This window comes from Carya illinoinensis, chromosome 8 (assembly GCF_018687715.1).
Source record: "Carya illinoinensis cultivar Pawnee chromosome 8, C.illinoinensisPawnee_v1, whole genome shotgun sequence".
In the NCBI taxonomy this organism is placed as follows: Eukaryota; Viridiplantae; Streptophyta; class Magnoliopsida; order Fagales; family Juglandaceae; genus Carya; species Carya illinoinensis.
The window spans coordinates 17,478,048-17,496,819 of NC_056759.1; the positions used below are offsets into that span (position 1 = coordinate 17,478,048).

Genomic DNA, 18,772 nt, shown 5'->3' on the forward strand with positions numbered 1-18,772 from the left:
CCGACCAAGCAACTACTTAAATATAAATAACTAAAGATAGAGGGTTATACTATCGACATGATAACCCATGCATCGCTCGCTGCCTGTCACAATCAAGGCTTCGGAGAAGTCGTACATGGCAGTAACACCGCATACCGTGGCTGTCCACCACGTAAAGTGGCAGTTTGAGCTTGAGAATAGTTTGGCGTGGCCTTGAAAAGGCTCAAGATGGCCTCGTGGTGGTCCAAGGTGGCGGAGCACGGCGGCATCACACTGTGAACAATGAATTTGAAATGGTGGGAGTTTGCTTGAGGTGGATGAAGGTCATAGAACTTCATAGAAAGGTAGGAAAAGGTAGAGGAAGATGTGGTGGAGCTATGCTGGCGAGGTGGTGGCCAGGCGGTGGCTCATGGCAGCAGATCGGCCACTATAAGTTAATTTCGTGCCTTGGAGAGTGAGGGAGAGTGAGAGTTGTACACAGCTCCTTTGGACATGAAATTTGTTGGGGAAGGTCGTGGTGATGAGAGGAACAAGGTGGTGACGATGAAACCCAGTGGTTAGTTGTGTATGGTGGTGCACAGTGGTGCAACTATTTGGCTAGTTTTGGAGACCCATTGGAGAAAAAGAGACTTAGAGGAAAAGAAGGACATGGGGAGGAAGCCCACGATGTGGTGAACCCATTGGTGGTGCTTGATGGCTATTTCAGCCGTGTATGATGGCACGAGGAGGAGAAAATTAGTGTAAAACGCATTTGCTTGGAGGGAGAAAGAGGGAGAGGTGGCTACCAATATAGCTCACCACCGGTGAGGTAGGGGTTGCCGGTGGGGGAGGATTAGGCCGAAGGTGGAGGTAGGGCACAGCAGCTGGAGGTGGCGCCGGTTCGGAGTGCAAACCGAACGGTGGAGAAGAGAAACAACATGAGTATGTCGCGCATGGGAAGAGAGAGAAGGAAGAAAAAGAGAGAAAAAGTGAGGAGGAAAAGAGAGGGGTCTGGGTATTCAATCCCAGTCCTAAGCTTTGGGATCCTCAAAACAATCTAACGATGAGTTTAAATACTGATTTGAAAATGTATAAGTGTTTTATTAAAATAAAACACTTAAATAAAACATTAAGAGGAATTAAGATAAAATATTATTGTATAAACTAAAGTTTATAAAATAATATTTTTTCATCATTATTTAAAATGATAAAGTATCGTTAATTATTCAAAGAGAATAAAATCATTTAAATTAAATTAGATTTTTCAACATAAAGTTAAACCTTTTAATATTTTAAAACAAATAAAATATATAATTTAAATAATTATCCACAATTATAATATTTTTAGAACTCATTAAATTATTTTAATTGTGTTACTTTAAAAACAAACTTATCTAATAATACTGAAAATATGTTACTTTAAAAATAAACTTATCTAATAATACTGAAAATATCTTCTATAGGTATTTCCATAATATTTAAAATATTTGTAAGTTTTAAAATATCTATCTTACTTTGAAATTCGCTGGATAGGTTTCAGAACACGCCATCAAAGTACAGCACGTAGGATAAGGTTCAACACATAGATCGAAACTTGACACGTAAAATGAGGCTCAACACATAGACCGAAGTTTGACACGTAGATCAAGGCTCATAAATAAAGAAGAAGATGAAAGAAGGAGTGGATATTACAATCTCTCCTCCTTAAATAAATTTCGTCCTCGAAATTTGCTTAAGGCCCTAAGGTTTGGCCTAATGTACTACAAATTTGCTTAAGTTTCTAAAATTTTTCTTAACGTCCTAAAATTTTGACTAAAGCACTAAAAATCTTACCTATCCTTATTAGGGACCCATTTAAATAGGCTCTTACGTCGTCCTAGCGTTCTCGTGCATGTTGTGCATCTTGGGCATTGCTAGGAGGAAACTTCTTTCTCATGTCTCGCTGCTCGTCCATCGATAGGTCTGGAGTCGACTCCAAGCACTTGATTGCGTCCATCTGGTAGTGCTCGTGCTATCCAAGCTGAAGTCTATGCACGTCGAGCATGTGCTCTCCTCTCCACCATTCGGTCTAAGCCTTCTAGCCGCCGTGCCCCACCTCCACCTCTAGCCTAATCCTCCCCCACCGGGGAGCACTACTCCACCGGTGGTGAGCTGTATCAGTAGCCACCTCTCCCTCTTTCTCCCTCCAAGCAAATGGGTTTTACACCCATTTCCTCCTCCTTAAGCCACCATACCCGTCGATGGTATAACCCTCTATCTCTAGTTATTTATGTTTAAAGTAGTTGATTAGTTGGATTATAGATTGTGTAGTTAGTATTTTTGGAGTTCCCTGTGTAGTTGTGAAGTGTTGGGCTTGACTATGTAGTGTTGTGGACTGTGCTGTGAGTATGGGCATGAGATGAGCGCCATAGTTGTGATACGGTATGAAGTGTGAAGGGAGTGCGCGTAGAGCATACTCTGTGTTATATGACGATACACTATGTAGTGTGCATCGTGATAATAAGTATTGTAGCGAAGGAAGTACGTGTGATGTGTACTCCATGTTGCATAGCGATGTACCGTGAGGTGTGTATCGTAACAATGTGTGTTGTAGTGTGGATGGAAGAAAGTTCATGTGAGTGCACTCTATGCAAGGTCGTGATACACCAGATGACGTGTCACGAAGGGTTGGATGGCGTAGTAGAGAAGCGTGGAGTATATGGTGTAGCGTCGGCCTTTTAATATGACTTTTATGAAAGAAATGAACTGAAGAACCGTAAGCACTGTAAGGATTGAAATGAAAGAATGGATTATAAAGGAAAGGAAATGACTGAAAATGAATGAACAGACTGAATGTATGAAGTATGAAATTATGTAACAGTCACATGGAATGAAATAGAAATCATACTAATGAATAGACTGGACGAGGCAGATTGCAATGTCGGGTAAGTAGTACTGGTAGTGAACCTAGTGTTGCACCCTGATGGAATGGATTCCCAACCTGTGGCCACGGGCGGAATCAGGTCCAAAAGACCTCTAACCCCAGCATACAGGGCGTAACAATGTGCTATGGCCAATGAAAGTGAAAAGAAAGAACGGATGCATTTTAAGAATGAATGCATGTATGTATGGATGAATGGAATGCATGAATGTACGTAAGTAAGAAAAGATGAACACATGAATGTAAGTATGTATGTTTGAATGTACGTAAAAAGATAAATGCATGAAAACACTCTTTAAGAAATGAAGGCAGCGATGCGTGGTGAACTATTTTAAAGAAGAAAGCATGTTTTAAAGAAAAACCCCACCTCGCATCGTTTTCAAATAAAAAGAAAGACGTATGCATGCTATGTAAGATATGTATGTATGGAATGATAAATGCATAACTAAAAATCTATGTTATTATATTTTAACTGTATGGAGTAATACTTACGAGTCATCGACTCATTTCAGTTTTTATGTGTGCCCTCCTAGGGACAAGATGAACATGACAAGTCAGGAAAGGCACAGCCCAAGGGGAAGAGGACGAACGCTTAGGTAAGATATTTTATATTGGAAACTTTAATTATGAAACTTAATGTTTTCTACTGTAATATTTTAATTAAAAAAATAAATTTTATTTATAACATGGAGTCTTTTGTATCCTGTCATGAATGGAAATTTTTTTTAAAGGAATCGTAATTCTCGTCGATTTTTATCAAAATTGAACTAAAAAGGTCCCACCACAAGGACGGGTGTTACATGGTTGCACGATATTTAAACCTTAGAATTGGTTTAAAGTCATGTGGCATGTATGGATGTGAATGAAGATTGAGTATGAGCTAGGATACATGGAGATAATAATAGGCAAGTTGTCTAGGATTGGGATGTATGACTTAGTTAGTCTGAGTCATGCGTCGACATGTGGTTGATAGAAAAATAAGATGGAAGTCTTAGTGTCTTAACCTTAAGGTGAATTACGGAGGTTGACTTTAAGGAATAAGACTTCGAAGATTTTAATATAGTAAAATATACGTACGAGCGCAACGATGGATGGAGAGTGTTCCAAGTGAAGCGTAGTTCTATTTTTAGAATAGTTACTTATGCATTAGATAAATAATGACGTAAGGTTATGTGTATGATGTAGATTGCCATCTGACATGCACACGAATGGACTGTATAGAATGAGTATGGTATGAAGTCAAGGTAAGTATTGCGTTCATACTCTTCTAGAGTTTTCTTAAATTAATGAAGACGAAAATGAAATGCTTTTCTTTAAAACGAAAATGAAAGGTTTTCTCTACGAAACACGCTTTACGAAAAATAAAACTAAACATAAGTTTTCAAGTATAAGTATGTAACGGTCCTCCTTGGTAGCTCTTTTCATACATTCAAAGTATGTATGTGGATGAATGCCATACGCGGTACGTATTATATGTATGTTCACGAAGGGAAACGAACCAAAGCTTTAAAAGATGCACGAACCCACGTTTTTAAACAATACAAATGAAAGAAAACTACTTTTAGATTTTTACGAAAAGAAAGAAAACTATATTTTTTTTAAATAACTTTTATGAATGAAATGAATTGAAAAACTTAAAGAACTATAACGGACTATAAGAATTGAAGGAATGAAATGATTGTAAAGGACTGAACGAACTGAAAATGAATGAAAATGAATGGATGGACTGAATGCATGATGAATGAAAATACATAATGGTCAAATGAACGGAAAAGGAAAAGGTACCGAAGGAATGGACTAGGCAGATTGTAATGATAAGTAGTACTAGTAATGCACCTAGTGCTGCACCCTGACGGAAAGGATTCCCAACCTGTGGCCACGGGCGGAATCAGATCCAAAAGACCGCTAACCCTAGCACACGGGGCGCAATAGTATGCAACGACTAATGAAAGCGATGAGAAAAAATGTATGCATGTTAAGAAAGAATACATGTATGTATGAAAAGACGTATGCATGAATGTATGTAAGAAAAGATATATGCATGAACATATTCTTTAGGAAATGGAGACAGCGAGGGGTGTGAAACTGTTTTACGAGAAGAAAATATTTTTAAAAGAAAAATCCTACTTCGCAACGTTTTAAAACAAATAGAATGTCTATGCATGCTATGTATATGATATGTATGCAGTGATGAATGCATAACTGAAAACTTATATTATTATATTTTAACTGTATGAATTAATGCTTACGAGTTATCAACTTATTTTAGTTTTTTATGTGTGCCCTCCCAAGATCAAGATGAGCATAATGTGTCAAGATGGGTACAATCCAAAAGGAAGAGCATGAAAGCCTAGAGAATATTTTGTATGAGAGATTTTAATTATGAAAATTAATATTTGTTGTTGTAACCTTTTTAATTAAAAAAAAAATTTTATTTATAAACGTGGAGTTTTTTTGTATTCTGATATGAAAAGAAATTTTTTTAAAAAATAAACTGTAATTTCTGTTTATTTTTATTAAAATTATTTTTTAAAAGATTCATCACAAAGTTGAGCACTATAATAAATGTCCCTTACTTCCCTCGAGCCCACCAACCCAATCGACGAGGACCAACTGTACCAATCAAAGCAAGGAGGACTATGCTGAGAAGAGGTCCTAGCGAGACCCCAAAAGAAGAAAATGGGAGAGTGTTTCGGGGAGGCATCAAATACAAGACAAAGAATAGGCGAGAAGAAACTGGGTAGTTGAAGAGAAAATAACCATAACGAGCAGAGAGGAAAAAATGTGTACAGAAATCAGGAATGGGAACTTAAATAAGGGATGACAACAATTGAATGACTCCCACAAGGAAATTGACGAGTGGCAAAGAAGAAGCATTGCAGGCAAATCCCGAGATCCTTGCGGTACAAAGGTACGTGGGGGTACACATAACGCCAGGCATGAGAATATGTAGTGCAGAGAAGCATTGATGAGAATAAGGACAAAGTGAACGGAACAAAATTCTAACCACACCCGGATAACAAGAATTATTTGGATAACTGGATGGACAATATTCCCCCTCGGGTTGGGCCAATCAAGTCTACAAAAAGGCCCACGAACACCTCTTTATAAGCGTAACAAAGGGTGAGAGAAGATACACAGAGACTTCATGAGGGCTCCAGTAGATTATCTGAAGCCCACCCACATTAATGACATAATAATGGCACGATAAGGATATTCACGAACCTTCCTTAAATGGATAAACGTCCAAGTCCAAGCCACAACACACAAAGATCAAAAGCTCATAACACGAAAATCTCAAGGAAATCGAGAGTGATAGTGAGAGTTGAATAGGAACCAGCCTTATAAGCATAAAGATTTAAGCTATGCTAAGTTCAACCTTTTCCTACTATTTTGGGTATTTGGAAGATGAGCATGTCAATGAGTTATTGAAAGTATTTTCTGGAAATAAACGGTTGATTTGTGAAGTTCATATTGGTTGGAGATCTCGATTAGCATCATTGTTGTTAGTGTTGATGATTTGAGTTTAAGCTTTGCAAATGTTAAGCTTTTATGACTTGCATGCATTATCTACTCTTTTTAGGCTCGTAAAGAAAGTACAATGCTTGATTATGTGATTTATTCTTTAGAATAAAAAATGGTAAAGGTTAGAATGCAACATGGTGCCAAACACATGTCTCGGTTAGACTAAGGTTTTTGTATATGGTTTCCTTCCAAAGTAGTATATCTCGATTTTATGTAATAGTCCTAACACTTTCAAGAAAAAAGTAATGTTAAAAACAGTCATGAGTTGTGCAAACATCATGTATTCTTTTTAGAAAAAAGTGGACTCAATTATTAAAAAATTAATTTTTTTATGTGAGTTTTATATTTACTCATTTTTTTCTTCAAATGAATGCATAACACTTGTATACTTTATAATTATAAATATCATTTCTCTTTTGATAAAAGGAGAGAGAAATTTAATAGTTGGTCATTTTCATTATCTATGGCTCCGTTTCTTCCCCTCCTACCACATGCAACAAGCTTTCCAAGAGGGTAATTTGGCTTGCTACCATCAACCAGACTAAAGAAGAAAATAGGCAACGTAGATGGCATGGTGTTTGTTGAGGTTACTTAACGTCATTCAAAACATCCGACCAACAAAGGAAGTTTGTAGTTTGGTGGGGTGTTATGTTGGTATGTTAAGTATTTAAAGGGTTTGTTTACTGTTTAGGTGCTCATTCCCTTTTTATTTTAACTTTATTTTGTTCCCTAAATTGGTTGACAGCATTTATTTTGGTTTTTATTATAATGATTTATCTTCTTTCTTATTGGTAAACCATTTTCCTAATAAAACCTCATGACATATCCATTATAGTAATTTACTCACAAAAACATAAAGGCATGATGCCTTGAAACTTAAAAGAATAAAGAGATATTCAGGTTGTAAATCCCACGGAGCCCTTGGGAGAAGAGACCACTGGTCCATCCCTTGTTCAATTTACTTTATTTTTTAAAATAAAAGAATTGTTACATATATAATAAAATAAATTCATAAACTATTATAATTTTAAAAAATTCGTTAAATATATTTTATAATAAAAATTATTTTTTAATTTAACATATCATATCAAGTCAGATTAGTTTGTAAGTTTATATTTTTACAATTTATTTATGACTAAAGTATTTTTTTAAAAGAATAATTTAATCAAATTATTTTAATAAATAGTAAATATATTTTAATAATGATATATGAATTTTATATTTTTAAAATAAAAATTTTTAAACAAAATTTTAAAATTGTCACGTGGCAATTTATGATTGGACATATATTTTATTTGAGCAAAAATAAACTAAGTGGAGGATAACGCATGAATAGGGGTGGAAAATGACTTATGCCCGGAAGTCATTTTCCACCCAAGCACAAGATTTTCCTATCAATCTGCTGATCCTTGTTGGTTGATCTTTTATTTTTTGTCCTTTTCAGAAAAAACGAAGAGATGAAAATATTTTTTTCCTATAATGTTTTCACCGGAAACAAACAGAAACTAAATAATATTTTCCTGTTTTGACTGAGGGCATCAGTGATTATATTAACTTAAATTAGTAATTATATCTAAATAATATTTTCCTTCGGGGTGGAGAAGAATGCATGAAATACGGGTGGAAAATGGCCTACATCTTGGAGTGGGGTAAAGTTATTTTCCATCCCAAACATAAGATTTTCCCGTTGACCTACTAATCCTTTTCCCATTCATCTCTCTTTTCTGTCCTTTCCATGAGATAAAAACATTTTTATCAAAAATATTTTCAGCCAAAACAAACACATCCTAAATATTATTTTCCCTTTTAACTGTAATTAGATTAACTTGAAATTAATCCTTGGGCTGACTTAGTTCTGTTAATGGAAATTGAAAGTTAAATAAATTATTATTAAAATATTATAATTATTTTGAAATTAAAAAAAATTAAATTATTTATTATATTTTAAGTAAAAAATTTATAATAATAAAATAAAATAAAATAAAATAAAATATTTTTATTATCCAGAAGAGATAAATATTTAATAGTATTAAATATAATATATAACGTTAAATACTTGATCTATCTATTAAAAACATTAAATATACATGCATGTATCCCTTCGAATTGTAACAACTATTTAAGTGGAAAAAATAAAAGAAATTGCAGTGAATCGTGATTCCTGCCGGAGAGAGAGAGAGAGAGACTGAGAGAGATTGAGAGAGAGAGGTTTCCTGTGGTATTAGAACATAAAACCTCCCCTTCTCCTTTACTATAGATTAAAGAGCCGTAAAGTGTCAGCGACGTTTTACCACCCAACATCTCCCGACTCTTGATGACATTTTGAGAATCTTTTTCCCAGTTCTTTTTGTAAAATTGTTTTGTCTTTTTCGAATCGGATCGACCATACCCATTTCACTTTGCACTGCTTCTGCTTCTCGATTGAGCTCTTGTTGTGTTACACACGCAAGATCTGGTTTGGATTGCGCGCGTTTCTGACTATATCTAACTTGGTGTGTTTTTGTCTCTCTTTTTCCCGTTTGATCTCTCATTCATTTTCTTTTATTATTGTCGATTCGGTTATATGGTTATGTATTTTTAGTCCAGTTATGCTTGTATGCGTGTGCTTTGAATAAATTTCAATAAGCCAGCTCCAAAGTTTGATTGAGTCGATGGAAGTTAATTGACAATTTGTATCTTTTAGGTTCAGGTACCACGGTGAACAGCTTAAATTTAGCCGAAAATTTCATTGTATATGTATGTTGGCTTGCGTTTCTGCTGGCAGATATGAAAATTTTCTTGTTTTGCTTCTATTAACCTTGAACACGTAATGCTTGTCCATGTATAACGCTATTTATTAATGTGGTGCTCAATTTGTGTGTACATGTCCATATATATATATACACACACACATATATATTGGTGCGCATGTAGCAGAAATTTACTGCGCATTTTTTTTGGACATCTTTGGAGTGTATATGTGTGCGTGTAGATAGAAAAATCATTCATATACATGATTGCATTATGTTTATTGGTCAATGATGTTTTTTATATTGCATAAGAACTCGCAAACATGTATATTGCTTAATTCCCTTGTATTACGATATCAGTCTTTCCCTATTTTTGGACATTTATGCTAAATATATGATAATAATGCATGATTACCAGCCGCCCTGATGCAACCTAGTGGTCAAAGGGCTGGCTTGGGATGAGCTATAGACTCAAACATCCTAGATTCGATTCTGCATTATGAGTTATCCTAGGTTACTGATACGTGGTTTTGGTGGGTGGTGTTGTCTATCCAGGATTTAAATGTATATATCCTTATTCATACCCACCAATGTTGACATATATGCATGCATATGATACATGTAAATTGACGATCATGTATAGACATTTATGTAGGCTTGCTGACTCGAATAACCCACATCAAAACACATATGTGCGTGTAAATAACCAGCTCTATAGCCAAATAAAAAGTTTCTATAACTACAAAAAAACCTCAAGCATAAACTCTCTGTTAGGAATGGTGGTTTTGATTGATTTTCTGTTATTTTTTGTTTAATATTTATACTCGGACCTCATTTTAATTTCATCAATTTTGAAAACAGTGTGGAATTCAAGGCTAGCGGGCAAGTGCATGCAGAGCGGGATGGTAGAATGCCATGTTTGCCACTCAAAATTGTTGTCCCCAACTTCCAAAACTGTGTCAAAGGCATATGACAGGCATAGAAGTGACGTTTCCTCAAAATCGCGTGTCCTGAACATCCTTTTGGTTGTTGGTGACTGCCTCTTGGTTGGTCTGCAGGTGATTGGGTCATTCTTGTCTGCTATGTTGATCTAATACATGGATAAGTGATGAATATTGCCTTCCTACATAAATAATTCCCTTTTGATGTTGAATTTTGTCTTGTCAGTTCGCTTTGTGCAACTCAATCATGGGAAGTCATGATCACCGTTATGAATCTCATTGATAAAATTTAGGAACATAGATCATCTCATCTTAAGTACTCAAAAAGTGAAAAACACTGTCTTAAGCTTACATTAGCTGTTTTGAGTTAAATCTTTTTCATAGGCTCTTAAGCTCTTTTTGTTGTTTCCTTTTTGTGCAGCCTATATTAGTTTTTATATCTAAGGTGGATGGGAAATTCATGTTTAGTCCTGTAAGCGTCAACTTTTTGACAGAAGCAGCAAAAGTTGTTTTTGCTATTGCTATGCTTTTGATCCAGGTATATATGTCCCCTTTCACCTTCTGAAGCTTTGGGGAATTCCTTTTTTCTCTTCCCCTAGTTTCTGGTATTTTTCCTTGTAGTTTCTTTGTGGAGTATAATCATGTTGGTTTTCATAGCATGTCTAGTGTATTCCAATTTCATGGAAATTATGAAAGGATTAATAGTTAGTAAAAATATACCTTCAAGCTAATATTCTACATATTTTCCTTTGTATACATCCTATGTACTTGGGCTGTGCCTATTCTTTGTAATAAAATTTCTTATTAATTACAAAAAAAGTTAAAATTCTACATTTCAAAATAATGCAATGTCAAACAATGAAACTTCTTTTCTTGTAACATAACTACAAAGAAACAAGAATACCTACAATTCAAGAATCAGAAAAGGATAATGAAAACTATCAAGGGAAGAGAATAATTGTCTCAAGGTAGTGGGGGTATTTCCAGTTAAGGATTTTTTATTAATGAAATTTGACCTTTTAGGGTCAACTTATATTAAGCAAGATAGGCAAATTATACGAAGAAAGATCACTTCCTAAGATGATGATGGCTCTTGATATCAGTCATCTTCTGTATAATTAAAAAGTGTTATTTTTTGTGTGAGGTTTGCAAAAGCATCCAGCTCTGGCTTCTTGACCCTTTGCTAATGTAAGAAACACTGCTTCAGATGCTTTTATAAAAGAAAAAATATACAGCCAAAAATCTTCTACATTGGATCTTCTATATGTTTGAGTTGCCAAATTGCTTTAATTTATTCATAATTTTGCTTCTTATATGCTCTTTTTGTTTCATTAAATTTTCAGGGCCGGCATAAGAAAGTTGGTGAAAAACCTCTTCTATCTGTTTCTACATTTGTACAGGTATGAGATATGATATATTACCGTTGCAGGTTTATTTTTGTATATCCGGAGACAAAGTTTGGGGCCTTGTGTATATTTAATCAATTGGGATCATGGAACTAATTATGGATTTTGGACTCGAATCCACTCAACTAGTTATTGAAACTTTTTCTTGGACATAATTTTGACTTCCCAAGTAGCATGCTAAATGCTGTGTCTCCCTTACAGCCAATAATAGTTGGTGGAATATGCTTGAAAGAATGTATCATACTATTAGTTAGAACATTGTGAGTTTCAGTTTGGTTATGTAAGGCATTGGGGGGATTTTTGGGATCCAAGATACCTTCTGATGATCAGTATAAAATGAATGTTTACCTAAATTTTCACTGCTTATGAAGATTAATATAAATAGTTTTTTTTTTTTTGGTAGGTAATCAAAAAGTTTTATTCATAAGAGAAGGTGAAGCCCAAGTACCAGGATGTATACATGATAATTTAAATAATTGAGAAAAATCTGGGAGAAAAAGGAATCCAAGGAGGAACCTTACCTATGATTTTTATTTCTGTATAAGATCATTTGTATGGTAAATGATGCTTCATTAGGAGTGCACCAGATCAATAATAATTTTCTTTCTATCATTTTTTAATTGGCTGTGCATGAGCATTGTTGACTGAGCCATATTTCATAGTTCAATGTTGAATGTCTGATATTGTTTTTCTTTTTATTCTTTTTTTAATAGCTCAAGTATTTTCTTTTATTCTCTCTCTGTGCTTTTTTTGGATTTTTTTTTTTTTTTTTCTTCTACTGAAGTGATTCTCAAACCATTTATGCTTATATCACTTTTTTTCTTTAGCATCTACCATCTTTTCACATTGATTTGTAATTCTTTTGTCATTTCCATGTTAGAATACTTCCTGACCTAAGAAAACATGACAACCCAAGTTCATTTTCTGCTGTCACTAGTCAGCTGCTTGGAAATTAAAAGATTAAATAAATATAGATGACATTTTTCTTTTTCTTAACCCTGCAGGCAGCCCGTAACAATGTGCTCCTTGCTGTTCCTGCCCTCCTTTATGCTATTAATAATTATCTAAAGTTCATTATGCAGGTATAAGTTATCATTTTTCTCTTACCGCTGTAATTTTTCATTTTCTTCACAAACTTTGTGTGGATTCCGAACATGATGATTTTCCTTCCTCCACCTCTACAGGAAAGAATTGATTATGTTTTGAAAAGAAGCTGAACGTTAATTATAGAGGCTAGAATCTATTATTAATTAGTTGAGTTTCAAGTATGTTTGCAATAACACTTCTATGTCATGTGCAGCTTTATTTTAATCCTGCAACTGTGAAGATGTTGAGCAATTCGAAGGTATTTTCGTGATTATAAATAGTGATGTCTTTGTCATATGGATGCATTTTTTATTTTGATACTTATTGGTATAGAGCCTATTACTGAACTTTGCATTTATTGTGTACAGTCATGGTTCAATTTCTAATTGTGGGACTGGACTTGTTCAGTAAATGAGTTTAATTGACTTAAGATGATTGATCTGTGGATTGGTTTTGAATCCTCTACGAAATAATACAAAGCCACCATGGCCTATGAAGTTGAATTTTCTCACCCTCTATGAAATCGTACAAAAGCCACCATTGCCTATAGAATTGGGTTTTGTCACCCTCTATGAAATAGTACAAAGCTACCATTCCCTACGGAGTTGAATTTTCTATCCCTTTGCCCCTCATCAATGGAATGATCCCTGAATAATTATCTTCTTGATACCTGGATTCAAACTCGTGCAGGTTTTGGTTATTGCAATTTTGTTGAAAATAGTCATGAGAAGGCGGTTTTCCATCATTCAGGTTTATTTGGAAACTAAAAGTTCTTCAGTCGATTCATATTGCAGACTTTCTGAATGCTCACACCCTAATTCGCATCATTACTTTGAATTTTTATACCCGTTGATTGTTTTGTAACAGTGGGAGGCTCTTGCTCTGTTGTTAATTGGAATAAGTGTCAATCAGCTAAAATCCCTACCTGAGGGTACCACTGCTCTAGGTCTTCCAGTTGCAACAGGCGCATATATATACACCTTGATATTTGTATGTGTACAAAAAATTTCACTCCAGTATGACTAGCTTTTGCAGTTACCGGGTTTTTTTTTTTAACTAAGTGGTGGAATAATCTAAGTCATGAGGGGCTTGTCGAGGTGGTTACTGCTTACTAATGTGTTGAGCTTGTACTTCATTTTGTATTTGTAGCTAGAATGAGGATGAATTTGATGAGCTTGTTGTGAAGAGAATCATAAAAAGAAAGCCAATATCTACAAGCATATAGTAATAAGACTTTTTGCCATTTACTGAAGGCATTAAAAAGAGTTTGAGTTTGTCTAAGACCACACTGCTTCCTCAGAACTACTTGGTTTTATGGCATCAGACTGATATTAATGTGGGGGTTACCAGGATTAGACACTGATTTTATCTATATCGTGTCAAAACACAACTTTCGGTGGATAAACAAAGACAACTTTTGGTGGATAAAAAAAGTTAAAAAAAGAAGTGAAAATGTTCTGTCTCAATAGAAGCCTCCTCCTGCTTTCTATATAAGAATGATGTGTAGAGGTTAAGGTTGGGGGAATTCACAAGGCTGTGACAGGGAAAATAGAATTTATATTAAATTACATTTGAGCTTTTCTTCTCTTGTTGTCATCTAGTTATTAGTTTTGTTTTCTCAAATTTTTTTTTGCTGGTCTAAACATATAGGAGCTGTTTAGATGTACTAAGAAGCATGGCATATTGGGTTAAGAAACTGTTCACTAAAAGTTTTAACAACTAAACATGAATATGTGTGATTTTCTATACCTGTCATATTATAGAACAAGATCTAACGGAAACTGATATTGAACATTAATACAGGTCACTGTTCCATCATTGGCATCTGTCTTCAATGAGTATGCTATGAAGAGTCAATTTGAGACAAGCATTTACCTTCAGGTAAAGTCATATTACTGATTTGGTAATTGGTACATTCTTGCTTCAGGCAAGAGCTTCATTTCACTGTTTTCCATACAGTCTAGAGAGATTATGGAAGACTTAAATGTTGGAATTAGATAGAGCTAGTTGATGTTGAAATATTGACGTTTGATTTCAGTTATATATTATTTTGTTCTTGCCTCCATGTAAACCCTTCACTGAATTTCAGATGGTTTTCAACGAGTTTCCTCCATTACATCCAACTTATATACTCATCCAAAAGTATTTTTTCTTTTAACCTTTTGCAGAACTTGTTTCTATATGGTTATGGTGCCATATTCAACTTCATAGCTATTATTGGAATCGCCATTTTCAAAGGTAAAGACACCAGACATAATTTAAATTATCATGGTTACTGATCCAAAAAATATAAATTATCATGGTTGAGATTACTGAATAACATAAAAAGTACTTCATAAGTTTGAAGCATTGGATAAATGCCAATTGTTTGATGGAGAACATGCTCTCATTTATCAACCTTAATATGTATTTCAATGGGATTCTCTAACTTTGATTTATTTGGTCTAAAGTGAGTATGGAAAGTCTTTACATGTCCTGTGAAAAATCTTTTACGTGTATTTTTATTCTATTACTGAAGGTTCTGGAAGCAATGTTCTTTTTATTTCTGTTTTATAATTATCAATACTATTATGTCCTATTTGCTTATTTTTCTATTTTTCTTTTGCTTGCAATAAGTTATAACCCAATTTCAGACTCGGGTTAATTGATGTGTAGCTCACAGACTGTATGACAATAAAGTGATAATTAAAAAATTTAATTCAAAACTCTATTGCTTAACTCAGAATTGTTGTTTTAACCACTGAATCTTAATATTTAAGGTCCCAGTAGCTTGGATATACTGCAAGGACATTCTAAGGCTACAATGCTATTAATCTGCAACAACGCTGCCCAAGGGATTTTATCATCATTTTTTTTCAAATATGCAGGTGATTACTTCCCTACGATTTTCTTACTTTGTTTTGCAGCTCATGTATCCATTAACTGGCATACCATTTTTTAGCAGCCTGCTTCATTTCTTTTCTCTGATGTTTTAGCATTGTACAGAATGAATAAACATAGACTCTCTCTCTCTCTCTCTCTCTCTCTCGCTCACACACACACACACACACACACACACACACACACACAATGTTGAATTCTAATGTGGCAAGCACCTAGATTGATTAACCAAAACTAAAAATCTCATCTCATCTCATCTCATCATTACAACTATAACAATATTTTATTCGTTACTATTCAAAACATCTCATCTCGTCTCGTCTCGTCTCATCTCGTCTCATCTTATCTCATTTGTGTAACCAAACGGGGAGGTTGTTTTGGATTTTGTTTTAAATTAATACTAAGAAATCAGTGCCTTATAAAACACAACAATCAGCCCAAGTATGCAAGCAGCATGCAAGAGAGAAACTATAATATTTGACAAACCTATCTCTTGTGAAAGTACGATACCTCTAAAATTCATATGTTTAGTTTATCTGGAGAGTTAGCCCAATGATATATATGAACTAAATGCTTTTAACCATGACCAAGCAAGGTTGAATTTAGTGGTCAAGTAGCTGGCAATAAGCAATTTAGATGTACACTTATCTGCCTTTCTCAGTGGGTACTAGCTTTTTGCACTGCTTTTCAATGCTGAACAATAAAGAGTCACTTTGTTGCTATTTAGTTGACCATGCTGCTCTTAGTAGTCTTCATACTCCTATTTCTCATCCCCATCATGTAATTTTATATCAAATTTGAAGCTATTGTGCTTAATGACAGAAGGATTGAAGCTTCTGTGCTCAAATATTAAATGCTTTGTCAGCATATCCCCTTGATTTTATGTGTTATCATGAACAGAGGGACTCTATTGTTTTTTGAATAAGCTTCAAGTTCTTGCTTGAAGGAGAAAGGAATAGGAGTAAAACAAAATACGTAAAATGCCTGACCTGAGCATTACCACATAGAAGATCCAGAATCCGGACCCATTCCCAACTCGACGACATCCCAAAGGAAAATATATGAGTTGGATATTTAAATAATTGGGTCAAGTTTTCTTTTTTTGATAATTAATTGGGTCAAGTGTTCTTAATTTGAAGTTATTTAAAGGGGGAAATTTGATGAAAGGTTGAAGATAAATTAAGGATAAAATGGCTGGGTCTGATTTGCATTGCATCTTAAAAAGCAATTAGACTTTCAAAACCACCTCGAACCAGTTCTAACTTACAACTTGATCCAAGAAAATTAAATTTTGATGTCATGACCAACTGGGATGTTACCGGTGCCTGACAAAATTCCTCTCTCACTAACCAACTAGAAAATCTGATGGTGCAAGGCCATTTCAATGATCTTGGATGGTTACCATAATAATATTGTATTCTTAGTACGTTATTGGCCAACACCTTTCACAAACTGATGTATTTTCTTGTGCTTTTTCTAAAACATATTTTTCTCGATGTTTGCAGATACAATTCTGAAGAAATATTCATCTACTGTCGCCACAATCTTCACAGGAATTGCATCTGCTGCACTGTTTGGTCATACCCTGACTATAAACTTTATATTAGGAATCTCTATTGTGTTCATCTCTATGCATCAGGTAAGAGAGAGAGAGAGAGAGAGAGAGAGTCCATTCCATTTCATGAACTTGGCTTATGTCTACTTTCTCTGTACAGTTCTTTTCACCACTTTCAAAGATTAAGGATGAACCACAGAAGGATCATTTGGAAATGATGGACAATGAGAAAAATCAGAGGTGTGTGTTTGTCCACTTTGGTTTGGTTCTGTTTGTAAGTTGTATAAAAAAGTCTCGCATTCAGGAGGGACCGACTGTTGTATTTTTTTGTCCGTAACAATCAGTCCCACTAGTTTCAAGGATGATGTCCTCCTTAGTGTTTCGCAACAGCTGGCATCCTTAATCATATTTTTTGTAGTTAGAATAACCTGGCATGCTAATGTACTTCCTTCTGTTCTTTTCGAGTGAAAGCAGTTTTTCTATCGTATCTATTTTCATAAAAGGCTCTAGATTACGATCGGTGTAGTTGGTTTCAGCAATGTGATAAATGGTTGTTTTACACTTACACATAATTTTACAGGACAAAGGATACATCAGTCATAAATATAGCAGCTGGGGCAAATGAAGATGTAAGAAACTTCAGCTACTGTTTTTTGTTATATTCGTGAGAATGGCCTTAATTCCATTTTAAAACTATATACTGTATTCATTTGATATTTAAAAGCTTTGTTTTCTCCAATGTGTTCCCAGGCTAACCATCGTGTTGTACATGATGAGAAAGCACCACTTCTTCCTCTCTAAGGTAACATATCTCAAGCTAGCCATTGCTTTTCTTATTTTAGAAGCAGATGAATTGCTTTTACTAGTCAAGGAAAGTGCTTCCTGGCAATTGATCTGAACAGGTTTCTTCTTCAACATGTGAACTTTGATTTGCCTGAACTTTGATATTTAATGTCGATAAACTACATAATCAACTATTTCGAATGTATTTATTATTACATTGATATTTCTATATGATTCCATTTCAGGAACTCGGGGGTTTTTATTCTTGTGGTAGCTTCAACAGACATTTGAGAAGATAACAGTGGTTTTTTTAGTTATCCAGTATAGTAAAAATATCTACATTAAGAAAATTCATCACATCTTTCAGCATCTCCCGTTCTCAATCTTTCTGGGATCCTTCAGTCACCCTGTTGCAGCCTCGGTAACCTGTTCTTAGTGTATCAATGCCTTTGAGCAAGTCAAAAGTTACAATAGAACAAAGTTATAACCGCATACAAAATTGTAGAAAGTTTTGTATTCATACTCTTTCGTCTCATATCGAAAATAATATATTCCTTCTTACTTATAGTCACCCACTTTCTTTTCTCTTTCTGGTCTAAATTGGTTTGCGGTTAGTGTTGAATCATCAGCAAAGTTCTATCAAAACATCTCAATGAAAGGTTACTCATATGGTGCATCTTGTCATGAAAGACATATTGACAGATTGGCTTGTACGGCATCTCTGTTTATGAAACATAAACAAGAGGAACTGATAGTTAATGTGTAATTTGAACTTAAATGGTGTCTGGCAAAGGATCAGGATCATAGGCATTGGTGAGGGGTCAATTGTTTAAATTCCTCACCATGTATCTCTCTCTCTCTCTCTCTCTCTCTCTCTCTCTCTCTCTCTCTCTCTCAAGTTCTCTTAAAAAGTTTCTTGAATTGGTCTTTGATTATCTTGGCTACTCTAGCTTTGGTGGTCACCTGAGAGGGTCGGTCAGTGAAGAGGG

General features: G+C 34.7%; 1 protein-coding gene across 1 annotated transcript; it reads left to right on the plus strand.

Moving 5' to 3' along the window:
- The first annotated feature begins 8,532 nt into the window (after nt 1-8,532).
- On the plus strand, nt 8,533-18,354 carry LOC122319350 (CMP-sialic acid transporter 3-like). Its single transcript, XM_043137379.1, has 16 exons — nt 8,533-8,895; nt 9,994-10,190; nt 10,495-10,611; nt 11,417-11,473; nt 12,484-12,561; nt 12,780-12,824; nt 13,256-13,315; nt 13,433-13,555; nt 14,369-14,446; nt 14,734-14,803; nt 15,325-15,432; nt 16,951-17,084; nt 17,161-17,240; nt 17,581-17,629; nt 17,751-17,802; nt 18,029-18,354. The coding sequence occupies exons 2-15, from the start codon at nt 10,023-10,025 to the stop codon at nt 17,799-17,801; spliced, it is 1,218 nt and encodes a 405-aa protein (XP_042993313.1). The 5' UTR covers nt 8,533-8,895; nt 9,994-10,022; the 3' UTR covers nt 17,802; nt 18,029-18,354.
- The last annotated feature ends 418 nt before the right edge of the window (nt 18,355-18,772 follow it).

Excerpts from the sequence above, each read along its gene's own strand:
- LOC122319350 (XM_043137379.1), top strand. The coding sequence starts at position 10,023 with ATGCAGAGCGGGATGGTAGAATGCCATGTTTGCCACTCAAAATTGTTG. Across the intron at positions 13,316-13,432 it reads GGCGGTTTTCCATCATTCAG|TGGGAGGCTCTTGCTCTGTT; the intron begins GTTTATTTGGAA and ends GTTTTGTAACAG. Across the intron at positions 17,085-17,160 it reads TGTTCATCTCTATGCATCAG|TTCTTTTCACCACTTTCAAA; the intron begins GTAAGAGAGAGA and ends TTCTCTGTACAG.